This window comes from Balaenoptera ricei, chromosome X, assembly GCF_028023285.1.
Source record: "Balaenoptera ricei isolate mBalRic1 chromosome X, mBalRic1.hap2, whole genome shotgun sequence".
Classification (NCBI taxonomy): domain Eukaryota; kingdom Metazoa; phylum Chordata; class Mammalia; order Artiodactyla; family Balaenopteridae; genus Balaenoptera; species Balaenoptera ricei.
Genome location: NC_082660.1, coordinates 115222209 through 115238674, shown reverse-complemented (window position 1 = coordinate 115238674; position 16466 = coordinate 115222209). Strand labels below are relative to the sequence as shown.

The 16466-nt window shown below is 40.2% G+C and overlaps 1 protein-coding gene across 5 annotated transcripts in view; it reads right to left on the bottom strand.

Annotated features, from left to right (window-relative positions):
* Positions 1–16466, bottom strand: part of OCRL (OCRL inositol polyphosphate-5-phosphatase) — a 55456-nt gene that overhangs the window by 13678 nt on the left and 25312 nt on the right. For all 5 annotated transcript variants that reach the window (XM_059910728.1, XM_059910730.1, XM_059910731.1 and 2 more), the window contains 9 exons: positions 15985–16099; positions 14754–14870; positions 14462–14649; positions 11637–11748; positions 9894–10003; positions 8223–8358; positions 3838–3948; positions 3041–3206; positions 2553–2788 (listed from right to left, as the gene is read on the bottom strand). In XM_059910728.1, coding sequence (XP_059766711.1) covers positions 2553–2788; positions 3041–3206; positions 3838–3948; positions 8223–8358; positions 9894–10003; positions 11637–11748; positions 14462–14649; positions 14754–14870; positions 15985–16099 — 1291 coding nt within the window. The remainder of the gene's footprint in view (positions 1–2552; positions 2789–3040; positions 3207–3837; positions 3949–8222; positions 8359–9893; positions 10004–11636; positions 11749–14461; positions 14650–14753; positions 14871–15984; positions 16100–16466) is intronic.

Here is a 16466-nt window from a genome sequence, read left to right as displayed (position 1 = left end):
ATTTGAAATATCATCTTGGGTCTTGGAACAAGCATGAATAAACAAACCTAAGAAAGCATTTCAGAAGGTCAAAATCAAGCCAAAACAGAGTGGGAAGGTACTACAAATGGGGTACAGATAATCTTAGATTTCTTGTTTACTGCCCCACACTAATATGGATAATTTCCTCATCAATGAGATCCAGGAATTTATTAAATGCAACAGGCTGTGAAAAGAATCAGAACCCTAAATCCTACAAAATAAAAGCTTTAACAGAATAAATGGTGACCACACACACATACAATTTAAAAAGAACTCAGCAATTTTGTAATGAAAAATGATCCGGGTTCTATTTTTTAAAACTTTGAATCATGTGTGCACAAGAAGAAGAAAAAAGGCTTCCTACAGAGCCATTAACTCCACTAAAGATTTTGACTACTTCCTATTCATGGTCAAATGTGGTTGAATTACTTGATAATATTTTAAATAAAATAAACATTTTTAATGCTGGTTGAGTCTCCTTCTTGTCACTTTAATTAATATGGGACAATTGCAGTAAAGGGTAGTATAATGTGTCTGCCAACTCTGACCAAATAGTTCCAGTTTATAGGAAATAAGGTGGGAGGAGGGAGTACAAAAAGACAGGTTTAAAAATTACCAAGAGGAAACAATCAGACAGATTTAGGAAATGGCAGACCCCTGACTGGACAACTGTCCTGGACTCTTAAAAGGCAAAGTCATTAAAGAAAAATGGAAAGGACTGTTCTACTCTAAAAGAGACTGCAGAGACCTCACCAAATGTACTGCATGAACCCAGATCGGATCTTGGCTTTACAAAAGCTATGAAAGAAATTATTGGGACAACTGGAGAAATCTGAATACCGAGTAGCTAGTTTTCTTAGGTGCCATAATGGCATTGTGCTGATATAGAAGTTGTTCTTTTTCTTAAGAGAGGCAGGCCAAAGTGTTCACTGGTGAAGTGACACATCACCACTTAATTTCAAATGGTAGAGCAAAAAAAAGTATATGTCAGTATATGTTTATAAGGCATGTGGGTGTTGTTCACTGTACTGTTCTTTCAATTCTTCTGCACATTTGCCATTTTCATAATAAAAGTTGGGAAAAAGAAAGCTGGGAAATGGTGTCTGGGATGGAGGCAAGGGGTAGGAAAAAGAAAGGGAGACAACTTCATTTGGAACATATCCTAAAAGGTGAAATAATACATTCAAAAGATAGGAATATGGTGGTAGAAGAAAAAATAAGTATCATGAAAAATAACAGAATGTCAGGATATGAATTTCTGGAAAAAAAAATGGTTGTCTCTCAACCAGGGCTAATACACTCAGTCATGAGGGCTCTAGGGAAACAAGCATAATTCCAAGAAAGAATGCTGGGACTGAACTCAAGGGTTTTAATCTGCCATCTGAGTCATCGCTAAAACAATTCCATGGCAACAGAACAGATCACACTCCGACAAACCAGCAGCCTGCCCGCCGGTCTAGCCCTCCCCGCTAGATGATACAATCACTGCTCCGGCTAGGCCAAAAGGATCAATGTGAATACTAATGGTAATGATAACATACGGCTGTCACGCCATCTAATTTTCTTTGGTAAAAGACCAAGAGTATACTTTCATAGCCCAAAGATGTCTGCACACAAATCCAACAATATTTTCACTTAGAAGAAAGGTTCTTAACAGAATGAACTTGTTACTAAATTAATTTACGTTCCTGAAGATAATAAGCATTTCCTCCATAAGGACATTGATATTATAGCTTGGTGTCAGGAAAGAGAAATCCTCCTCCTTTCTTTTCTTGAGTGAGTCACATTAAACTTGTATCAAACTTCAGTGCATGTTATAATCATCCAGGATGCTGATAAAATGCAGATCCCCAGGCCTCGCACCCTGAGATTCTGATTCCGTTGCCAGAGGTGAGTGGGGGGAGGGGCCTGCACTTGTGTAAGGACCCCTGGGGGTTCTGAGGCAGGTACTCTGAGGTTCACTTATGGCCTGGGCTCCAACAAGCAGCTGAGTCTGACTTGGATTAGATACGATGATATAGTGAGGGGCTCTGGACTGGGAGTCAGAAAATCTGGGCGACAGATTTGTCACTATTTGGGCAAGTTATTGTCTCTGTGCCTCAGTTTTCTCATATATTTAATGAGGATAATACCACTCCCCCCGCACCGCCCCGTTACTGGACCTCACATACATGCTAATTTATATAAAAATGACTTGAAAGTATGAAGAGCATAACAAGTAAGCATATCTTTATAACTCAAAGATATAAATCTTTGAGAAGGGAGGCTTTAATCTAATTCAGTGAACTTCGTATTATCTCATATTCCTGACAAGAGCCAATTACATATTACCTTCTCCTCTTTCCTTTTAGGCTTAATCCAATGAAACGCGTGTTAAAGTGACATTCTTATTCTTATTTATCACTTGCCATCCACCCCCCACTTCCCCTGCCAGCCCTGACAAAACAGGAAGCACAGAGAGAAGGAGGACATCAGTTAAGCACTGCGAAAATTCTATCTAAAGGAGATGCATGTCTTAGGATGCCTCTTACCAAGTCTATGAGTTTGGTAACAGGAACTTCTCGGATTGGTCTTTTCATTCGGCACAAAGCCTCTAAGGATGTACCAAAACAACTTGGGAAGTAATTTCCACTGATGGTCAAGAAGTAATCTTTGCCTCGATCCAGGTGAAGGACAAGAATATCTTCAATCTTATCTTCCCCTGAGTTCAGGATGGTCACAGAGTCTTTGCTGACATACACATCAAGGGAAATGTCCACGGTCTCATCTGAAATGTAAGAGATGGTACATGATAACAGAAACTTCCAGTGGAAAAGCAAAAAGGGGATGAGAACCAACAGAAGAAGTGTCCTCTAAAAAAATCATTAAGTGATGAAGGAGAGATGGGACAAACGGAAGAGGGAGGAGCCCCAATACAATGACAGTGAAGGTGAGAGACGTATGGTTAGAAAACAAGAAGTTAATCAAAGGGAGGGGATGGTACATCGCGAGCAGAGACAATGGTAAAGGGAAAACTCACTTGGCTCCAAGTAGCCCTCACAAGGTTCAGCCCGAAGCCATGGTTTGCAGTACTGGCTGTCATTAAGCTTAGGGATGAAAGAAAAATGGCAGGGAACCTGTCCATTGTTGCTGATCTGGAACTTCTCCTTTTGTAGTTGCCGAAACTTCACATTCTCAAACACAAACTGGGGAATAACAGACAGACACAAACATGCATCACTAGTAGGGGAAGAAAGTCAGTTGGATTATTCCATAGAGAATATGAATAAAGAATGAGGTCATTATTAACCATTATTAACTGCTGGGTGCACTCGCCAAGCGAGCCAGCTACCCACTGTCCCCTCTCACAACAGCAGAGAAGGAGCCAGGCAGCTCTTGCTACTTCTCTAGGCTACTCTGATTGTTCCTAGGATCCTAAGAGTATAACCCCACCTTGGGTCAGGGCATGCATCCCATGACCAAGTCCTGGTTCCTGAGATATGAATTGGCCAGCAACTCTGAAATATTAAATAAGAGCAGCTAACATCTGAGGGCTTACTTTGTGCCCGGCGCTGTTTTAAGGGCTTTGCATGTATTAACTCGGGTAATCCTCACAACCTCCCCTTTATCCAAAAAAGGAAACTGTGGCTCTGAGAGGGTAAGACGCTCGCCCACGGCCACACGTCTACTAGATGGCAGTGCTGGGACTGGAGTGGAGGCAGTCTGCCTTCAGCTCACAGTCTTCATGACTTTGCTGTGTTGCCTTCTCCTAGTAACATGGTTTCCCCTGTGCGACCACGATGGGCAGCAGATGGGCAGGCGTGTGTGTTTGCTCACCTCCCTCCGGCTGAGTTCTAAGGAAGGAAGGAAGTCATTTTCCATTCTGTCCATGATGCGTACAATATCTTCAAACACTTTCCGGTACCTCCGTTCATCCACAACCTTCACCTGAAAGAAAACGAACCCTCTTTTCAGTCTTACATGCGCGTAGCTCATCTTCCTTTCAGATTACCTAACAGTTTAAAACCAGTCATTATAGCAACCATTTCGAATAAACTGTGGTGCAAACAACATCCTCAAACACTTTCTGAAATCTCGCTCCATCCACAACTTTTACCTGAGAAAAACAGACAGATCCTTATTTTAGTCTTATGTGCTCTCAACTTATATATCTCTAAGAGTCTAACCATCTTTAAAAAGGCCACTAAAACAAACATAAATTATGGGATCACACACTGTAAGGTAAAGGTGAGGTTAATTGGTTAACTTCTTGGAAAAGTTAAACCTCTGTGCTACGAAGCTTGGCAATAATAAATATTTGGGAAGAATATTTTCTTGCTCCATTGTTAAGTAATTTGGTGGTGGAGAAAATGTGATGATTGTGCTAAAACTTTTTTCCTGCACTATACAAACTGACAGTGTCAAAACATACCTATCACTATTTCTAACAATGATCATAAAGTGCTGAAACAGCAGAAAAAATGACTAAAGCATTTAACTCTATTAGCTGTTATGCACAATGCCAAGAATCATAATACCAATATAATATAATATCAATGCTCAGATTATATGATGATAAAAGTATGTTAGTAAATAGATCCTATGGCCATTTTAGAAAACGGCCGATACAAAATGTCCCAGATCAGAGTAAAAGCATGACGATAAACAAATCATCTTGCCTAATAGATCGAAAAAACTCCCATCTGACACAGCACTTTCGGCTTCCTGACACAGCTGTGCATTTTTTTTTTTTACTATTAAAACTTTATACAAATCGATGCCCAAAACAAACATAATTAACATAGCATTTTCACTTATTAAGGCCCCAGTTTCTTTTTAGAATAGAAAACTTCACAAATTCAATTTAAAAAAAAAGATTGATGTATGCAGTAGAGGCTGTAAAGAAAGTGTGGAAAATAAGAACATCAAAGCTGAGTCTCAAAGACTGTGGAGGTTTTTACGTATCTGAACCATAATGATTAGAGAACTTAGGAGTAAGCAATCACTAGCGTCACCAGGGTGCCTACTACAGTGTTATATTAAGAGGAATTTTATACTTTTTAAATTCTTTTTCAACATTTTGCAACTTAAAAAAATTTATTTATTTATTTATTTTGGCTGTACCGCACAGCATGTGGGATCTTAGTTCCCGCAGGGATCGAACCCGCGCCCCTGCATTGGAGGCGCGGCATCTTAACCACTGGAGCACCAGGTAAGTCCCTTTGCAACTTTTTATTTCAAAAAGTATTTTACATATGTCATCTTATTTTCACAACAACCTGTGAGGCTACCAAAGCAAGGATTATTCTTCTCACAGTTGAGAATATCAAGGTACAAAAAGATCAATTAAGTTGCTCACTGCCACAGTTAATAGCAGAGGTGATATCTGGACCTCTAGCGTAAGACCCTTTCCAAAATACTGGATATGTGACAGGACCAACTTGGGTATGTCTTTTTTTTTGGGGGGGGGCGTAGGTCTTAAAAACACAGATGCCCCAGCTCACTGATTGCAATCTCCAGGGGGCGGGGTCCATGCATTTTGAAGCTCTTTAGGCAATTCCGATGTCCACCAAAGTCTAAGAACCAATGCAACAGATCCCATTACCAAGTGCAGGGGTGGGAACCCCATCTCAGCTTAATCTCAGCCAGCCCACAGCAAGTCTTCTGAAATTAATTGGCCCCTTAGCACTTGGTCCCTTTGTTAACAGTCACTGATGTGAATGGTGGTAAGAAATACAATGTGGTTCTTAAAGCCTCTAATCATAGCATGCCCAAGAGTCCAAAGTATGGGGTGGTTACCCAATAAAATCAAAGCTCTTCTCAGTGGGTTATCATGATCATAACCCTTAATGCACAGTAAGGATAATGAAGGGGAAAATGTTACCACAGAGTGTCACCACTTGATACATCCACTTTAGAAAAGGAAATTACCAATAAAATGAGGAATTAAGAAATATGTACAATGAGCTAGATCTTTATGTAATAACACGGATAGCTCTCCAAGATACACCACTGAATTAAAAAAAAAAAGTTGCAGACCAACACATATAGTATGAGACCATTTATGATATATACACACCAACACACAAAGCACCACCATATTGTGTATGGGTAAACAGAAAAGGTCTAGAACTGTGCTGTCCAATATTATAGCCAGTAGCCACATAAGGACATTCAAATTTAAATTACTTCAAATTAAATAAAATTGAAAGTTCAGTTCTCTCAGTCACACTTCAAGTGATCAATAGCTGCCTGCAGGTAATAGCTACTGGATGGGACAGGATAGATCTAGAACATTTCCATCATCACAGAAAATCTATTGGACAGTGCTGGTCTAGAAAGAAATAAATTCATAAGGGTAGTTGGCCTGGCTAGGGAGTGGGGTTTAGCGCAAAAGTGGGAGTAGGGGATAGAAGAGGCATTGAAGACCTTCAGCCTTATCTGTGAATTTTGCTTACTTTTATTTTTATTTTAAAGAGAAAACCCATTTTAATTCCTGTGTGATTTTAAAAGTATTAAAAACTAGAAAGGTAGACCTTTATTAAAGATACACAAAAATACACAGAAAGCATGGAAAAATTGTAAATATCCTGCTAGGAGCTCTGAATTAATATGTATGGAGTATTACAAATATTCTGAGGTTCTGAAAAGAAATACAAACAGAAAAGCTAAGCATAGCTGATGAAACCAAAAAGGTTAGTGTCTGGGGGAAAGACATCCTTTTAAAAATGGATTAAGAGAACTCAAATGAAGAAAACAGGGTAGTCCACAAGCACAAGCTAGAAATTAGGTGGGTTAAAAGTAGTATCTGAAGGTATATCTAGTCAGTAAGTTCTCTGGAACTCTGCAGGCATTGTGGGGGTAGGAGAAAGAACACCTATAAGTTTGGGAATTAAACAGGCTTAAGATTTGAATCTCAGCTCTCCTTCTAATTGCATGCTCTTAAAGAAGTTTATTTAAACTCACTGGTTCTCCACTTGCTCATCTGTTAAATGAGAAATATTTAACTCAAAGCATTGTTGTGAGGAGTAAATGAGATGGGTGTAAATTGCTAGTACAGTCTCTGGCACGTACTAGCTACTTTTTGAGGAACACATACTATTATTATTCATTATTATTTTAAAATTTCAAAATGGATAAAAGTCAAGACATGATTGCCTCAATAAAATTTAGCATCTATTCTAAGATGAAGAACAGATTCTGTACATAAAGGAAATGCCCCAAAGTCATTCCCCTCTAAGACAGGAGCAGGAGAAGACATATTGGTGAGAACCTATCTCAGAAGCCAAAAAAATCAACATACACACAGAGGAAAGAAATCTACCCTACTGTGCTCTTCGCATGTCTTACCTCATTAATCCTCTTAAGTAGGTACCATTGTTATTCCCATTTTATAGAGGAGGAAACTGAGGCAGAGGGGTGTTACATAAATTTTCCATTGTTACAGTTAGAAAGTGGTTGAGCTGGGAGGCAAATTTAAGCAGTCTAGCTATAACGTCCATTCTATCAAGCACTGCCCGATATAGATTCTGCCAGATTACATGACTGCAGGTCTGGAAAAACTACAAGAAATAATCTAAATGTACTAGCTGTAATAAATTAAGTCAACAAGATCCCAAGATATAACTTGCATGCTAATAACACACAGCTAGAAAACAAAAACTTTACTCACAACAGAGACAAAAAATTAAACAACTGGCCATTAATCCAGCCCAGGATGCAATAGAGTTAAAGAGAAATTTAAAACCTGTGCTCCTGGACGGGAAGACTTCACTATCTTAGTTAGTAGAACTAACAATATGCCTCTTAACATTATATACAGATTATGTTGTATTCTGACCGGTCTGTGCCTTTGTTCCTGCTGTCCCCAGCCCTCTACCTGGAACCTCTCTCCCGGTGCTTCCACTCCTTACTATTTATCTGATGAGGACCTACTCATCCTTTAAAACCTAGCTTTGAACTCTTCTTTATGTATAATGACTTTAGGAGGTGAAGGGTGCTACCCAGCCATTATGCAGCATGAGAAACATCTGTGTCACTAAAAGGCCATATGGACAGCATTTAGGAGGGTCAAGGGCACTAACTTCTCAATGCTGCAAATGATTATTTGGTTATGAAAACATTTATGGCTCACTGAATTACTGATCCGTTCTGAGTCTAAATGATGCTCTAAGAACAGATACTTAACACACAAACGACTGCATGAACAAACAAGTGTTTACCCCAATGTGGAAGAGAGCGCTAACAGGCTTGTGGTCACTGGTTTTCAGTTCCATGTGACTCCGGTAATGAAGCTGATTAACATTAATTCCTCTCCAGAGAATTCGGTCACACCAGGCTGGAACCCGACATTTCCCACTGCAAAAAAAGTAAGGAATTAGAATAACATACCACACAAGAACGGAATACCTACCACACTGGTTCAGACCTGAGTTAGGCCCTCTTGTTATCTGCTTCTCCTTCCCTAACGACTCCAACTATTATCTTCCCTACTATATATTGCAAGCTCTGTGAAGGGACTGTGTCTGCTTGTTTGTCACTGCATTCTCAGCCCCTAGCACAGTATCTGATGTAAAGTAGGTGCTCAATGAATAGTTATCTAATGAATGAATAAACGGTGCTCCTAAGATTAGGATTATATCGTCAATAATGTTGCCCCAGGGGAAAACAGAATAGCACCTTCTTAAAATACCCTCAGAAGGACAGGATTATATTCAGAACACTTCCTCTTCGTTTGCTCTATCAACTGCAATGATGCTTCACAACAGATAGACAACTAATAAAATCTAAAAATCCAATCCTATATTCCTAGACTGGGCTTAATCACTGGAGATGGGTAATAGTAGAGATTTCTTTAAACCTGGACTTTTATGGATAAGTCGAGCTTCTTCTAATAAAGATGAACTAACACCTAAGCATGCAAGTCTGAACAAATAACAGCCCATAAGAATACCAAGGGGAGGGAAAAAGCCTATTCATCATTCTATTAAAATAAGCAACACCTGTACACCTGATCCAGACAGTGACACAAATAAAGTTCTTATCAGTAGCTCTTCAGTTGACTCTCAAGTCAGGTGAGTGGAATAAACAAGGCAATGTGCACAAGATGTGTGAGAGTCACTTTCCACTTGCTGAGCAGCTCCCTCGGAGGACGGAGGACGGAGGACGCAGAGACAGGCTCCTCCCCACCCCGCCCTGGCGCTCTCGGAGTCTAAAGAAGCTGACTATACCCAGGCATTCTTTTTTCTTTCAAACTTCTGGGCTCAGCCAGGTAGGAAACCATAGGAAACGAAGAAATAGTAGGTAGAAGACAAACAGTCACCAGGCACATACTGACAGGGGCACTTTACTAGGGGTGATCGGGAAATCAACGGGCCCCCTAGACAGTGATTCTCAGCTTTCTCCAGCAGTCGTGGAGGTCGGGCCCAGGCACTGGTATTTTTAAAAGTCCGGCAACAGAGTCTAATGTGAACTCAGGATCGAGAACCACCGTGCTGGAAGAACCTTTCATGGCTCTTTGTTTTCACCTCTGGTATCCTGAGTTAAAGAGTTGAAAAAGAGTTTGGGAAAAGAGCCAGAACAGGGCAACAGGTAAGGAAATAGGGGTAAGATCAGAAGGGCAAAAATCTAATAAGCAAGTCTGCTGAGGTGAGAGAAATAAGGCATCGCAGGCAGCTCGTAAAACTTCGACAGCCTGACAGAGCAGTTCACACTCTAAGGTGAGCTCACCTGTGAGCACACACAAGTTGAAACCTCTTCTGTAATAGCACTGAGCCATTAGGTTTCTCTGTTTCTGGCAAGAACTAAAAATTTCCCAGCCCTTCATCAATTCAGAGAGACAGAAATAAGATCAGGGCTTAACCTATTCCATGAGGAGGTTCTTGTTATTTTACCTGGAATCCCATCGGTCTGTTTTAGAATCATACTTATACGTGGGGATAAACTTGATTTCCCCTTCCATGAAGTCAGCAAAAGCTTTTTTCTGTGTGCGCTGAATATTTAGCTAGAGGTAGAAAAACGTATCACATAAGCAGGGTAACACCATCTTAACAGAAGTGATAATCGGGTTGATCAGCCATTTTTAAGTATCTAAGTTCCGTATCTTTTGCAACTGTCGGAGCACATACATAAAATTTCTGTGCCTTATGAATTAAATTTTGACATTCCAACAGCATCTAAGCTCACCCACAGACAGGATGCTCATATGAGCATGTCACTAATTTTTTATTGCTAATGGTGGTCAGGGTAAAATGGAAAAATGAAACCTGAATAATCATAAGTTCCCTGATGTTAGCCCAGGTTTTTTAAAAATTTATTGAAGTATAGTTGATTTACAATGTTGTGTTAATTTCTGCTGTATAGCAAAGTGACTCAATTATACATATATATATTCTTTTCCTTATTCTTTTCCATTATGGCTTATCACAGGATATTGAATATAGTTCTCTGTGCTATACAGTAGGACCTTGTTGTTTATCCATCCTATACGTAACAGTTTGAGCACAGTTTTAATTTTTTAAAAAAGCGCACAAATTTTGATTGGATAATTCCAAAAGCCAAATTCAGTGAATAGTTATATTGGGTTGGCCAGAAAGTTCATTCAGGTTTTTCTGTAACAACTTGCGGAAAACCCGAACGAACTTTTCGGCCAAGCCAATAGATCGTTTTGAAAGTTACCCTCACTCAAATATTTTACCAGAATTACATAAGATTCAGAACTTATTCCAACTGTACCCCCTTTGGAGGCAGGACAGAGGAAGAAATGCAAAGTTAGCCAGCCAACCTCAATGTGAAGGTAGACACAGCCAAGAAAGGCTCACTGTAAAAACCATTCTGCTGCAAAACACCGGAATTTTGACTATGTCTGAAGGTCAAAAGTCTCACGTTAGGATTTAAAGACATTCAAATCAAGTTGAAACATTTTCTTCCCTCAGTAAGAAGCATTCACTTTTAGCAGCCAGTATCCATATGCTAAAGTAAAAATTCAAGTCCTGTGCCAGGTTCCAAGGCAAATTTACAGAAAACTAGGTTCCTCAATATCATTTTATATAAATGTTACCATATCAATGCTTCTCACACAGGTTTTAACATCTATAAACTAGCAAGCCCCAACTTCTCAATCAGTTCCCATTAGACCACAGTCTGTGCTATTTGTCCCAGACAAACTTCTCTTTTGTGCCTCCCAATCCCCTCACAGGGCCTCCCTCTTTTACCTCCAAGCTGTTGCTGAGCCTGCCAAGTAATCATAGAGCAGCTTTCCCTGTTCCATCTGCCAAACCACATCAACATAGCTGAAGGCCCACTTCCTCCAGGAAGTGTTCTCCAATTAACCCCACCCATTCTCCAACTCATTTATACAAATCTCTGAAATCCCTTCTTGATAAAGACTTAATGAATAAATGTTATATTGACTTTTTATCACTAACCTTATCTCCTCTCCTCCCATGCAAGCACTTAATAAAAGCACTACAAACCTTGTGTGTATTCACTGCATCACTAGTCACAATGTTTTCCCCAGACAATGAGACCTTTCCATCTACTTCTAGAGTAAGACACAACTCCCATGGGTCTAACTCATAAACCTAACAATTTCATCTGCTGTCTAGGAAAGTACCTATAAAATAAAATTTTATTACCTGGTCCAATTTCAAGAGTCTCTGAAGGTCATTCTTATTAATAAGACTCTTCACTTCATTGGCATCAGGCATGCAAAGTCTGTAGTTCAAATCTCCCAACCAGATGACAACACTGAGGATAAAGAAATACATGAACAGAAATAGCGGTAATTAGCATAAAAATCAATCAGAGGAGAATGGAGAGAAGGAAAATGGGGAGATTATTGATAAGCATTCATTTATCACTATCTGACTTGGGGTTTAAGCTATAACTATCCTTTGGGGGCGAGTACTATCAACACCTGAGAGGGCTGAGGGATTACAAATTAGGTGGGAGGACGGGCACTGCACACATGAGGAACAAAGACAGGGAAATACGGTGTATGTGTGGGACTCAGAAACCAAGGAGTTAACTCCCTGAGAGAAGCATGTAGTTTATTTGCTGGACTAGCTTCAAAATTTCACCTGGCTACTTGCCAGGTCTCTAGGGGAAGAGAGTCTGAACGTTTTCTGCCTCTCTGAGCCCTGATGTTCTGCAGGCTCTCCACTAGGGTCTGCATGGTCTGAATGACAGCTCTCTCCGGCAGGGCCCACTAGCAAACGCAGGTCCAGGACTTTCTGCTGTAGCCAGTCTGTCTACCCCTGCCCCAGAACCGCAGTCCAAGTCCCAGGCAGGAAGGAGAATGGCAGGCCACGGAAGCCTCAGGCTCCCAATCACAGCAACAGACCCCCAGGTGTGCTGAGAGCCGCCCAGGGGAGACCCTGAAATTCCCACACCAAAATGGGTTCTCTTGTGAGCTATCTCAAGTTCCAAATGGGTCTCTTTGCCAATCTTTAAGGTCCCAGGTAAATAAATTTATGGAATTTCGGGGCAATTTTATGATTACTGATGTCAAAGCCTTGTTTTACCACTGTGAAACAGAATTCTATATGATCTTAATTGTTGAGACAATATGGAAAGAGGCCAACATCACTACCTTTCCCTACTCTTTCCTCAATTACCCCACTCTCTACTGATCCTAATACCCCCAAATTATCTTTTGTTTTCCTACTAATTCACATCTCAAACCACTATTCCAAATCTCATCACCCTCTCAGAATTTCAATTACTAGTATTAATTTCCTTACAACTAACCATTTTCTACTAACAATCCATTCCTCAACTGATTTTTGTTTCTATCCTTATTAAGTCCCATTCTTCACTAACCTTCCACATTATCCATTGGTGTCTTTAAATCTCCACAGCCCCTTTTCTTAATGATTCACAGCCAGTAAAAAGAATAATGTAGATCTATATTTACTGGCTTGGAAAGAGATTCACAATAAATAGGATAATACAATCCTATATAATGAGTATTTGTGTGTTTGTATGTGCATAGAGAAAAAGTCTATAACAGCACTATTCAGAAGAGATAGGGACTTCCCTGGTGGCGCAGTGGTTAAGAATCTGCCTGCCAATGGAGGGGACTCGGGTTTGATCCCTGTCTGGGAAGATCCCACATGCCGCGGAGCAACTAAGCCTGTGCGCCACAACTGCTGAGCCTGCGCTCTAGAGCCTGCAAGCCACAACTACTGAGCCCACGTGCCACAACTACTGAAGCCTGTGTGCCTCAAGCCCGTGCTCTGCAACAAGAGAAGCCACCGCAATGAGAAGCCCGTGCACCACAATGAAGAGTAGCCCCTGCTCGCTGCAACTAGAGAAAGCCTGCATGCAGCAATGAAGACCCAACACAGCCAAAAATAAACCTAAATTAAATAATTAATTAAAAAAACAAACAGAAGACATAGGACGCACATCACAAATGTAATTTTCAATTGTCTAGTAGCTGAATGTAAAAAGTAAAAGAAACAAGTGAAAATAACTTTAACAACAAATTCCAGGGCTTCCCTGGTGGCGCAGTGGTTTAGAATCCACCTGCCAATGAAGGGGACACGGGTTCAAGCCCTGGTCCAGGAAGATCCCACATGCTGCAGAGCAACTAAGCCCGTGTGCCACAACTACTGAGCCTGCGCTCTAGAGCCTGTGAGCCACAACTACTGAGCCCGTGTGCCACAACTACTGAGGCTCGTGCGCCTAGAGCTCGTGCTCCGCAACAAGAGAAGCCACCACAATGAGAAGCCCATGCGCCACAACGAAGAGTAGCCCCCGCTCGCCGCAACTAGAGAAAGCCCGTGTGCAGCAACGAAGACCCAACTCAGCCAAAAATTAAAAAAAAAAACCCCAATGCCTTCTTTAAAAAAAAAACAAATTCCATTTAACTCAATATATGCAAACTTTTGTCATTTCAACATGTAATCAACACTTAAAAAGTTGAGATATTTTACATTTTTTCCCTCCTAAATTCAGTGTATATGCTCACAGCACATCTCAATTTGGACTAGCTACTTTCAAGTGCCCAACAGCCACCTATGGCTACTGGCTGTCATAATAGACAGCACAGATCTGGAAGGATACACACTGAATTGTCCACAGTGTTTTTCTTTGGAAGGAGGGACTGGCTGGGGAGAGCAGAGGTAAGAAATGAGGGATTTTTTACTTTTACCTCTTATTACATTCACAATGAACATTTCTATTTTATAATAAAAAATAATAAAAACTGATGTCAATTGACAGACCCCCTCTACCATTACCCTAGATGCCCACTAACAGAACTAACCTTTCCTCTGATAGCAAATCTAATTCCTCTGACTCAATGCATCTGCTATTCCTCAAACCCGCCCCCTTCTTTGTGACCCCAATCCCTAAACAATAATCTCTTCACTCTTCACATTTCTATAGCTTCTCACCACGTTTAGTCTCTTCTCACCTCCACTATTCAAAGGCTAAGGAAGACTTAACCACTCACTCATGTTTCATGATGTTCAGCTGCGGGAGGGTCTGATTTGGGACCACAAAACTCATTCGTGCGCAGATGTCCTTATAATCTTGATTCCTTCTCTCAAAGTCCTCCACGTGGGCAGCCAAGTGGGAATTGACAACGCAAAAGGTAGTGTTGTGAAATACAAATCTCACAGCTACCCCACCTTTGTTTCCCTGTTAGCAAGAGTTATTATTCACAGTTAGTACAAAGACGCAACTAGCACCTGAACTTCACATGGACATAAATCATAATTGAGCTCATTTCCAAAGTAACTCACCATCTTCCCCATGATTCCAGTCCCAACTGTTTCTGTAGCAACATCACGGATATATCGCCACTGATCCTTTCTGGCAAATATCAGGAGCATCATCCCAACAAGGCGGACCAGTTGAACCTATGAGTTGCAGGGAATTAGAAGAGGTTCATGTTAATACCACTCTTTGCCACATATCGAATTCCCACAACTAATTTTCCACCAAGAAGATATAACCATGCCCTAATCTGAATCCAAATCCTCTAATTTCCCAGTGGACCTCATAAAGAGAAAACAAAATTTCTCTGGGAAAGCTCTAATCTGGCTCTGACCAGTAGGAGTTAAAAGTCTTTGGAGACAACGAGTACACTCAGCTCTAGATTCATTATTTTAATCACTTTTTAGCCTACCATGAGTAGGCAGCATTAAAAATTTGAATAATAATGACAAAGCTTCTATCCCAGCTTGTTCCTTTTGCCTCTTCTTCCTAGTTTCTGATTTACAATTTCCTAAGAAATTAAAATGTATAAAATAACAATCCTTTTTACTTTTAAGTCTGTGAACTAGAAATATGTCTGAAATGTATATTAGTCTATATGAGAGGAATAACATCTTCAGGAGTCTCATCACCTACATCAGCTGTTAGAAGATGCAGATGAAAATTACTTAGACAAATGACTCCTTTTAAAGGGCTTGGTATGGTAGCCCCATAATTAAAATAACTCTTCTGGTAGCCTCTACCATGTGCCTTCTAGAGACCAACAAATTGGGCCACCTTGCTAAAGTCAACTATATTCTTGACTTACAACCAAGTTTCGAGCTCATTTAAATTCCACAACACTCCTGTTCTTGCTCCAATTCCAAAGCTTACCCTATGCACCCACATGCTTCAAACTGCTTTTCTGTAAAGCATCCAGTTCTGACCATGTCAGCGAACAATTTCAATCTTAAACTCTCATTGCAAAAATCACTTACCTTATGTGTCATCATCTGAGTTAATTATTGCTATGAGAACAATAAAATTCTTCTTTTCTCCTAAAAACTACCTAAGCAATGAAACTATAAGATCGGGAAACTTAGGGAATTTTTCTTCTAGGAAATAGGAATAAAAAGGATTAGTCTGCCCTATTCCAGTATTACACATGGGGAAGAATTCAATTAAACCACTCTTTTGGAACAAGCTATAGATAACAGAGTAACTTCTAGTGAGTTCTATTTAGTTGTATACTAAAAAAGATAATTAAATGCGGCTTACTTTCTTATACTTGGCTTTGGAATGCAAACCCCTCTCCACAGCCAAGGACCACTCTTGTTCCTTCACAGATTCAAAGTAGAAAAAGGCTTCTGTGCTCAAGTCCAGCTCTTGGAATCTGAGAAAACAAGAGGATGTGAAATCTACACACATCCCATAATTATCTCTGACTACCTCCTGTCCCATTTTCTGAGACATTAGATGAAAAAATGGGGAAGAGATAAATCTTAGAGAACTGCTCTATTGACTCAGGTGCTCAGTAAGGACAAGTAGTTTTCTTTTCAAAAGACTCCCTGCCACAAGTATATGCACAGGCTATGCAAAACACAAACAAAAAAACCTCCATAAGGGATAACAGTAGAGCTTTGCTTATATATCCTAGAAATAGTCACTGTTAGAATTAACCTCAAATCTCAGTTTCTATGAAGTATATAGTTTTCTATGGGTTTTGAGAGGATTAGATGCTTCCTTACACAAATTTAGGT